At 40.3% G+C, this 10,570-nt stretch overlaps 1 protein-coding gene across 1 annotated transcript; it reads left to right on the top strand.

Moving 5' to 3' along the window:
• The first annotated feature begins 457 nt into the window (after positions 1-457).
• On the top strand, positions 458-9,391 carry FIGF (c-fos induced growth factor (vascular endothelial growth factor D)). Its single transcript, XM_009075781.1, has 5 exons — positions 458-664; positions 3,334-3,482; positions 4,710-4,807; positions 7,174-7,369; positions 8,733-9,391. The coding sequence occupies exons 1-5, from the start codon at positions 458-460 to the stop codon at positions 8,857-8,859; spliced, it is 777 nt and encodes a 258-aa protein (XP_009074029.1). The 3' UTR covers positions 8,860-9,391.
• The last annotated feature ends 1,179 nt before the right edge of the window (positions 9,392-10,570 follow it).

The following is a 10,570-nucleotide window of genomic DNA, read 5'->3' as shown; positions in this document are numbered from 1 at the left end:
GACAGAATCTGTTAATCATTAATGTGCTTTTGCACTCAGGCTCTACTGAGTCCACGATGGGGTACAGGCAGAGAGAGGATAAAATGACAGTAAGGAAAGCTACCCTGGAGCAAAGGAGAACAGGGTAAAGAACAGGCAGCTTTGTCAGACACTGTGGTGCTAAGGGACTCTCAGCTAGGGGAAATCGATGCAGTTCTACTTAACCCACTGGAATTAATGGAGATTTTGGTCATCTGCATTGAAAGCTAAAGCATGAATGCAACAAGCTTTCTGCCAGTGCAGCTGGTGTAAGTTACAGGGATAATTTTGCACTCAGACTCTCTCCAGTCCTTAGATCGATCCAAGTGCAAATCAATCCAAGTAAGTGCAAATGGCCTGCCAGCAGTTCAGTTTTTATTTATATAATGCTTCTGCTTTACTAATTAGAGGTTGAACTTTGCTATGGTTGCTTATTAAAATGGTGTTTCCTCCAGTCATAGATGAAGAATGGCAAAAGACTCAATGCGTGCCAAGGGAAACCTGTGTGGAAGTTGCCAAAGAGCTGGGTACAACAACCAACAAATTTTTCAAGCCTCCCTGTGTGAATGTGTTCAGATGTGGAGGCTGCTGCAATGAGGAGAGTCTGAGCTGCATGAATACAAGTACAACTTACGTGTCAAAAACGGTAAATGAGGCTACTCATCTGTTTTCTTTTTATCCTGGCTCTACAAAAAGGGAGGGGAAGGAGGATGTTTGGTTTCTGAGATCCTGTTATGAAAGATCTGTCTGCACTATCATAACAAACAGAAGAATTAATTTTTTATCCATGGGGAGTGAATGCAGGCATATGCAATAGCATTTTACATTCACACTGCAGTATTAAAAATGGAGATATATATATGTGTAGAGATGGAAAATCAGGCCCTGAGAAAGTGACTGCAGGCTCATGTGATGTTAAGGAGCTTAGTCTTTCTTTAATGTATTGGACCTTTAATGTTACTTGGACCTGGGACAACTTGAGAGTATTGGCTGATGGGAATTCTTTGCATCAGAGGTTAAAGAGAGAGACCCCAAGAAAATTTGGTCTGTTTGGCCACTGCATTTTCAGAATTACTGCCAAGAAGGCTGGCTAGTAATTTTGGATCTGTAATTCTGCGAGCCAAAAAAAGAGACATTTTCTTCAAGAGAGACCAGATGCTCTTAATTTGAATGCCTCAGGATCTGAATGTCCCAAATCACAAGCCACTTAGGAAAAGAAAGGCTTAAACCAAGTCAATTATGGATTAGGTGCAAGAGGCGATACTTGAAGTCAATTATGGATTAGGTGCAAGAGGTGATACTGGTTCAAATGACCAGTGCCAAAAGGTGAGCATAGAGTAGCCAGAGAGCTTCTTTCTGTAGACTCCCACTAGAGCGTATGTACACAGATATCTTGTTCCAGCTGGTGACTGAGCAGAGCTCCAAGTTTAGTACTTTCAATCAGCTCTATGAATGAAACCATCTCTGTTCATCAGCAATCTGACCTAGTGGGTGTCATTCCTGCCCATGGTGTGGGGGAGTTGGAACTAGATGACCTTTAAATTCCCTTCCAGCTCAAGCCTTTCTATGATTCTATGGTTCACACCCACAGAAGGAACACAAGAGACTGGTCCTCTTTGATGAACCTTCACTTTGTGCATTCCTACTTGACTTGGTGTAATAAATGAAATTCTACTTATGAAAAAGTAGATTTCTTTAAATCAGAACAAAGACCAAGAACAATTGTTTTAAAAAGAAAATTGAAGCCCTCATAGGGAACAAGTCTAGTTCATGTCTGTATTTATTTCATGTTTGTTGGAATGTAATTCCATTGTGTCCAGTTGTACTGGAATATATCTGGAGTAAAATAAATCAGGGCCTGTCCTTCTTGCGTCAATGTTCATTAGTTGCTTTCATTCCACACCAGAAGGAGAAAGCTGTTATGAGCTGTTGGCCACACACAAAAGACATCCGATCAGCTCAGGGAGCTAGGTCAGGCTAAAAAGTATTTATTTATTTATGTGTTTTTGGAGCAGCAGTTCATAAGTTTGTTGAAAACTGCAGTTTTGCAGAGTGTAACATTCCTTCAGTGTCCTTCAAAATAAGCATTCCCTCAAAAGCCCCCAGCTAAGTTCCACTTCTGGATACACCACCATCAGTCCTGATTTACTCATCTGATGGAATTATTCCCATATTCCCATACTAGTGAGAGCATTTCTATGTGTTTTTGGAGCAGCAGTTCATAAGTTTGTTGAAAACTGCAGTTTTGCAGAGTGTAACATTCCTTCAGTGTCCTTCAAAATAAGCATTCCCTCAAAAGCCCCCAGCTAAGTTCCACTTCTGGATACACCACCATCAGTCCTGATTTACTCATCTGATGGAATTATTCCCATATTCCCATACTAGTGAGAGCATTTCCTTGGTCGATTTACTCATCTGATGGAATTATTCCCGTATTCCCATATTAGTGAGAGCATTTTTTTCCCTTGGTCTAAAATATCCACTGAAGGATATTAATGCCACTTAAAGTCAGTACTACAACACTTAAGTTTAAATGTCTAAGCATTAGGCTTAGGAATACTGAGTTCCTGTATGTGGATGCAACATTAGGCCAAGGCATGCTGTCATGTCAAACAACCCAATGCTTTGCTTTCTATGAGAAGGAAGCTGGTTTGAGGGCAGAAGGGCTGTGGATCACTTCAACAGCTCCTACACATACCTGCCCAAGGAACCAGGGCCTCCACAGGGCTATTCAAAGAACACCCTAAACAATGTGGATGCACTAAAAGTAGGCTGCTTGGTTGCTTAAGCTCCTGCTACAGTCAACAGAGAGATGTTTCCAGGATGATTCCCTGCAGGAACCCAGCTGAAGCAGAATGAACTTTCCTCTATTTACTCCTGTCTCTTCCCTCCCTGAGGAGGCTGTGGGGTTGAGTTAGGTCCCTAAAGATGCATGCTCTGATTATACCCAAGGACAGTTAAATAGCTGTCTCCATAAGTGGTTGAGATTCAACCCATGATATAACTGAGAACAAAGTTCCAAACAACTACATCTTTCCCATTTGGCCCTAGCATCCAGAAGAGGCTTCTGAGTTTGTTTGCAAGTAATTTTGAATGGTCTTGGTAGTTACACACAGCTGGTAATAGAGCACTAGGACCACTGTTTTGGTAAGTTACCTCAGTGTGCTTCTGGTCATGTATGCTTACAGTAACTGTCTCTAAAAAAAGAGCACAGGTGAGAAAAATGATGACAAAGAATAAGGGGTTTTTATTTAAAACTCCAAATATCAACTGTAGAATGGAAACTGAAAAATAAATGTTATTTCACCCACCTAGCTCTTTGAGATCTCAGTTCCCTTGACAAGTGTTCCTGAGCCTGTGCCCATCAAAATTGCCAATCACACAGGCTGTAAGTGTACATCAAATACTCAGCGCCACCAGTACACCATCATACGAAGATCTGTCCAGTACCCAGAAGAAGATGGGTAAGTTCCCTCACTTGCAAACTTCTACACATGTTGAAATTATTTTGTTCTGATTTGGATGTTATAATGGTCCATTCTCTTTCTGCTACCCCAAGAGTTTTTCTGAAAAATTTGATTATCACTCAGGGTTAAAAAGTTCAGCTAAACCTGATGAATTATATGTGAATGGACCTGCAGGCCAGTTCAGCAGCACCTGGAGTCATGATGACATTTGAGTGCTAGAGCAGGGACTGAAAGTGCACACATTAGTACTCTGCTCCACTGGAGCTATTTGGGTATGAATGCACAGACTTTTTCAACCTGACACAGCAACTCTGCTCACACATTATTTTTAAGCTAAAGCCCTCTGCCATACTTTATGGCACATCAGGTCAGAATCAGTGTGAATCGTGGCTTTTCACTCTTTGATCCAGCCCTGGTTTGCATCTGTCAGGCTCAAGGACTAGAGAAAAGTGACCTCACCACTAACTCCAAAATATGGCATAAAATACTTGTACTCCTGGTGAGGACAGGCAACATTAATATAACAAACACTCTAGAAGCACAAATAGGTTTAAGTCCCCATAACTGTCTTTCAGTTAGAATCTGGACTGGGGAGAAGTTGCATGTCAGCAAAGCCACTCCAGCTCTCCCTCAGCCTGCTGGCCACTCTGAATCCTCCTCCTACACAAATACAGAGGAACCTCAGCCTTATTCCAGTTTGTGAGTTCCACTCACAAAGCAAAGGGTCTAAAAGTCAAACTGTCTCTCTCTGACACTGAAATAGTCCACTGTACATCCTTAAGCATAGGAAAATTTAAACTGGAGCTGCACCTTTAGGCAGCACAGCCATATTGAACAGTTATATGTCATGAATAGTGTAAGACAAAGACTACCCTGGGTGGGGTAAAACTGTTTTATGGAAATGTGGAGCTGCAAAATTGTAACTGTTTCCTAAGGATGTTACCTCAAATAAGTGCTGTACTTGCTGCTTCTGGTTGTTGGGAGCCAATAGCCCTATCAGCAGAACTATCCAGCCCTAAGTTTTTCTGTTTGCAGCATTAATGCACACAGATGCCAAACTTCATGGTGTACAAGTGGCTAATTTTGCCAAATGACTACACTGGCGTAGTCATGCCAAACTTCATGGTGTACAAGTGGCAGACTCAGCATAGCAGCAGGCTAATTTTGCCAAATGACTACAGTGGTGTAGTAATTTTTAATTCCTATCTCCTTTTTTTCTTCTAGATGCCCCTTTACCAACAAATTTTGCCATAATGGATGGATCTGGGACAGTGACAAATGTGAATGTGTTTCAGACACAGAGCACTCCAACAGACGAGAAGGTAAAGATACAATGACAGACACTTTTGCATACTATCTCCAAGCTGCTCATGTCTCATTTTGGGCTTTTTCTATTTTCCTGGGTTTTTTTTAATTGAGACAGTTTCAGTTTAGATTACACATCCCAAGATAGAATTGGATTATGGCGTGGAAACTCACCTGAAAATAAACACTCATATGTGCTTATCCCCATCTTATGTCTTTTGCTTGTATGTTTTACTCTATATTAGCAGCCTGAATAGGGTATAGGAAAGTATTAAAAAGAGTCAGTGAAGTAGGTACCCTGGATAAATTTTTATTTTACATGGACATTACATTGTATGATGGGCATTAGGGAAAACTTTCTAACTGTGTGAGAAAAAATGCCCAGGAATATATAGCATGGGGCAGCTGCTGATATTTATTTTAGGAAATTCTTAAGAACAGACTTAATAAAGAATAAGATAGGCAAAATCAGTCCTGCCTGTTCGCTGTAGTCAGTGCAAAAGATTATATGACTCTTCGAAGTATTTGACTACTTCTTATAACAATACTGTTATTTAGGAAGCTTTCAAACTGATATACCCTACATACTCAGGAGTATGTATGTACACTCCTTCAGGTCTGTGGAAGGAAATGGAAGAGAGTAAAATTCGTAGAAGTGTAACTATTTCCCTTCTTCCTCTGCTTCTCCTGTAAAATATTAAACTGCCAAAGAAATTTGCAGGAAATATTATGGGGGTAAAACATTAAGAAAAGTTAAATTTTCACTAAGTCCTGTGTAAGGTTTTTAAAAATTGTTTTTCTCAGGAAACTGTACTGGTCAAAATAACACAATCATAGCACCAGAGCAGATGGAGACAGAAGGAAACTTTGCCTTTGTGGTTTAACCTACATGCAGCAAGCAAAATAATAAACCATCCAAAGCAACCATAAAGCAAGCTGGCAAGCAATTCCTAACTAGCAAACTAAAATGAAACTAAATACCTCATAAACTGGTGCGCTGATTACAATCTCGTCATGTTAATTAGCAAGAAATCAGTTGCATAAAGTTGTCTACTGTTTCTTTTCTCACTGTGGCTGAGATCTGCTGACAATCAGGTTAGGCAGTTAAACTCAGGTTAGATCTTTCACTCAAGAATGGATTAATACTCTATAATTCAGAGTAAGCCCAAAGGACTGTGAATAGCCAGAGTCCTCTTAACTCTTAGCCTTTTGTAAGGTCAGCTTGGAGCATTAAAATTTGTGGCTTGTTGAATTATAGCTTTTGTTGACATAGACTCAATAATTCCTCAGAAGAAATATCATTCTCTGAAGTACATTGTGTTTGGCAGTGGCTGGGACAAAATAACTTCAAATCTGTCTTTGAGGTTGAAACAAAATGAGATCGAAACACTCTACACCACTTCACACATGCCAAGCTTTATCACCCCAAGGAAGGAGTTTGTCTTCCAAGAATATGAGCAGATTCCTTCCTCCCTTCCAATAGGCCTTGGGTTTTATTCTGTCTGGATACTAGTTTTCCAGCATTAAGTAAGTAAAAATGAAGGTTTCTTTCAAATAATGTGCAAGCCTTTTCTGGCCACTGAGATCAGTGATCAGGCACCAGAGGTCGTGGATGCAGGTTACATTCCACATTCCATAGATTAAATCCAAAAGCTAATTGCAAAACTACAGGAAATTACCTGCCCAATGACACATTATATGCCATGACCTTTAACCAGGGATGTGCTGCTTGCATTTTAATAAAGCTTTCACAAAATGTGTTCCCTTTTTCCTGGGATTAGCTTCATATTGTGCTCCAGATGTGTATTTTGTGGGAAGATAGATGAGGTATGAGACAGTGTGTTTCCTTGGCTGGGTTTTTGTTTCTGAAACAAAGTATTTCCTTCTATCTCCAGCTGACAAGTGTATATATACTCCTTGTTGGAGTGCTAGGCCAGCTCACACCTTACTAGACATGGCATTACTTCTGCAAAATTTCTCAGTGTATAGTGAAGTACATGTGGTGGGTCTGACAGTTTGCATGGATGTGTCTTTTTGTCGTGGGTATAGACTTCATCCTTTTCAAGATTTTAATTTAAAACTTGCTGCCCAGTAAAGATTTGTGCATTCCAAAACAACCTAGGCTCTTGTAATATACATCCCCCAAATTCTTCTTTGCTGGGTTCAACCCACAAGAAACAGCAGTATTAGAGTAAGTGAAATAGTCAGCCCAATCCTCTCAAGTCCTTTTCTGCACTCTAAGTAACAGCAGAAATTCTGAAGTCCAGAATCTATCGGAGAATACATGTGTGAGTTGCAGTGATTAGAGCACAGAAAGAGTCTCTTCCAAAGCAGGATTTAGTAATTTAAAGCTTACTGCTAAAAGATGTATGTGCTATTGCAGGACTCCCTTCTCTTGCTGAGCTGGCTATGTGTGGACAACACATGGAATTTGATGAAGAAAATTGTGAATGCATCTGTAGACATAAGTGTCCCACAGATTTCTTTCAGAGTAAAGAGAACTGCAGCTGCTACTTGTGTAGGGAGAGCCAGGAGAGCTGTGCTCTAAAACACAAGATATTTCATGCTGAAACCTGCAGGTAAGTGATCCTTGGCATTCAGTGTCTATGCTGCAAGATCTGAACTAGCTTGCCTAGATGCTAGAGGTGCAAGTGCTGAATTGGCTAGGAGGTCCACCGGGGATAAAATAGCTTGCTGCAGTTAGAGAGATAATAATAATAATAGAGATTATATTTACAATACATCATAAAAGGAATCTAAGGTTTATTTAACTGTGTTTTAATGAAGTCTGGACAAGACTGCTATTCAGCTATCAATACTTTTTTCCTAATCTTAAGGGACTGTGCTACAACTGAAATTACACTGTAGCACAGCACATTTACAGTGAGATAAGGGACAAAGGCTCCCTAAGCTGGCACACAGAGCATGCAGCACATACCTTGTTCAGTTTGTTCTCAGAGCAAGTTATTTTCTAGGTCTAATGCAATTTTGTGCACAAACAAATTCACTCAATCAGCTCTGACCTCACTGAGAACCCAGAAAATTGTTCTGGGGCTACTATACTCCATGCATTTCTCTACCTTTGTGTATAATTAGTTTTGAGGTTTCTGTGACAAAATTCAGACAGAAAATGCCATTTTAAAATACCTGTTTTCATGCATTAGTTTATTTTTTTAGTTTTTTAGGAAGCCTTGGTCCCCTGTAGACACCCAGGAGCAGACAGTAGCTCAGTCTCAAAGTTTATGTAAGGATAGTCAACATCCAGTTTCCCTGGTTGCCTTGGCAGAGCTGCAGTTCACTGAGTGGTCACCCACAGGGTCCATTCTGAGACTTCATAGGTTCAATCATGGAGAAGATGCTGTGGAAGAAGTAACCTTTGCATCTTTAGGTTCCACTTTGAAAATAAGGACAAACACAAAATAGTTGATAAGTATAAAAACAGCTAAAAGAATCAGCAGAGCTGAAAGTGAGCGCGAAAGTCTTGGTTATATGTGTTTCAGACAGGTGGGAGGGTAACAATACAATAATTTGTTTACATGAATTTGGCTTCTAGAAATTGCCATAATCTGGACAGAGGACTTCAATGCCAGACTTCAATGCCCAATATACCTGGCGGACCAAAGCTTAGATTAGGTGAATTAAGGTCTTCGCAGAATTTGAGGGCATCACTATCCAGTGCTGACACTCTTCACTGCTCTCAGGTATTAAAGCTGAGGTCATGACTGTGGACAAATGGACAACTGCAAGACATGTTGCTGCTGACAAGAACTGTCAGGCAGTAAAGTCTTGTCTTCCTCTGTTATAGGATGTCAACACTTCCCCAAACAGTGTCCAGGGAGCATTGCAGCGTTCAATGATGAAAAAGTTGAGGAATGCGGCAGTGAAGAATTATTGTATTACAATGCTTCACTCTTTCTGCTTTTTTTCTCCTTTATCAAACAGCTGTGAGGACAGATGTCCATCCCAACCCAGAACATGCCCAACTGCAAAACCAATGTGTTCCAGGCATTGCCGTTGTCCAAAGGAGAAGAGAGGTTCTCATGGGTCCCAAAGCAGAGAAACTCCTTGACTGAGCTTCCCCTATTCTTCAAAAATCCACTGCTTTGCAAAGTAGCTGTCACTGACTTTCAAACAATAGTAAACATGAACATCTTCCACATTAATAGCAGAAGAGTTAATCCAGTCTGCATTTATTTATTAGAGTAATCACTAACTGCAGGTGAATCCTCTGGGACATTGGTAATTGTTCAATAGGAGGTAACAACAGCTGATGAATTGCTGGCTGCATGGAAGAAAGACTGGAAAATGCCAGTTCGATGTTACATTATGGAAGATGAAGCTGGTGTGTTGGTAGTAGAGTCACAGCCTCCAGAAAGTCTGTCAGAAACTGAGGCTAGATAAACTTAGCCTCGGAATCCTTAGCTAATGCAGCTCCTGGGTAAAACTTTCTTCCGAAATTCAGTGTACAGGATTTGGCTTCTAATAGGTTCAGCACTGAGTTATTTGATCTACTGTCCAGCTTTGATTATCATTTTGTGTTTATTGTACAACTACTGTCAGATGTGCCATATTTAAGTGTATATAAGAAATAAATACATCAGTTATTCGAGTGGTTTTGATTTTTTTCTGTTATTTTAAAACTCTGCCCAACAAAAAGAAAATAAGCAAAACCCCAAAGCCATCTCAAGTACAGCCTTCTTACGTTTGTTCCACTGGGACTGGCTTCTGCCCAAACCCAGGTCGTAACAAGGTCACTTGATCCAATACTTTCAGTAAAGGAGAATCATTTTTCCCACGTTTGCCCAACAGCCATGCATGATTTATTTATTTGTTCCTGGTGTAGTGTGTTAATCTCCCTAAGGGGATAACAGCCACACTAGTGCTAACTCTTTGGTGATTTTTGGAAAGGCACAGTTCACTAAAAGTTGGGTTTTCTCTTAGCTTACCATGCTATGAAAATAGCTCGTTTGCACTGAAATTCCTCTCACCAGTGTAAGGCCTGAGTAACTGTGCTTTAACCAGCTCAAGTACAAGGGCAGCATTATTTTTTGAGCCACTCAAGTCTGGTGTGAGCCAGTCCAGAGAAAATATTATGAGCAATAATCCTGAACTGGAAGTGATAGTCTTGATGACTGAATCATTTTTTCCCCTTTGCTGAATTCTCCAATTCTACACTGCCCTGTGAACAAAGGGAGTAGAGTAAATAAAATAACCACTACAGAGATGGAACAATTGACAGAACACAGGGAATAGGAAATGGCTTTTTGATATGCAACTGAGACTTTTTTTGTATTTATACAGGAAAACCAGATCACTATAAAATAAACTTAGAGCCAAATCCTATAAGATTGATTGAATTGTTAGACAATTCCTAGCTTTTTCTTAAACTGAAATTTAGCAACTGGAATTGTGTATTAAACATGCCTGAGTCTTGTCAGTATTGAACTTTCTCAGTTTTCTGTCCTGATCAGGGAGGGTATTAATTTCCTTTCTTGAAACTGAACTGCTCCTACCCAAGAGACAATTAAGTCTGCTTCTCCGGATAAAGCAGTCACTGAGGGGTTGAAAACCATGTTCAAAAGCTTTTCTCACTGAGACAGAGAGGGATTTGAACAAGAACCACCTAATCCCCAGGAGAGTGCAACAGCCATTAGAGATATGCAGGCTAGAAAGGTACTACTGCTGACCACCACTGTGAATCCTGCTCTGAGGTTTTCACACTTCTTCATTCCACTGAAAAACAGACCGTGCCTGAGGATCTAATGCAGGACTGAAGATCC

This window comes from Acanthisitta chloris, unplaced genomic scaffold, assembly GCF_000695815.1.
Source record: "Acanthisitta chloris isolate BGI_N310 unplaced genomic scaffold, ASM69581v1 scaffold16005, whole genome shotgun sequence".
Classification (NCBI taxonomy): Eukaryota; Metazoa; Chordata; class Aves; order Passeriformes; family Acanthisittidae; genus Acanthisitta; species Acanthisitta chloris.
Note: the sequence above shows the minus strand (reverse complement) of the source record. Positions and strands in the feature narration are given on the sequence as shown.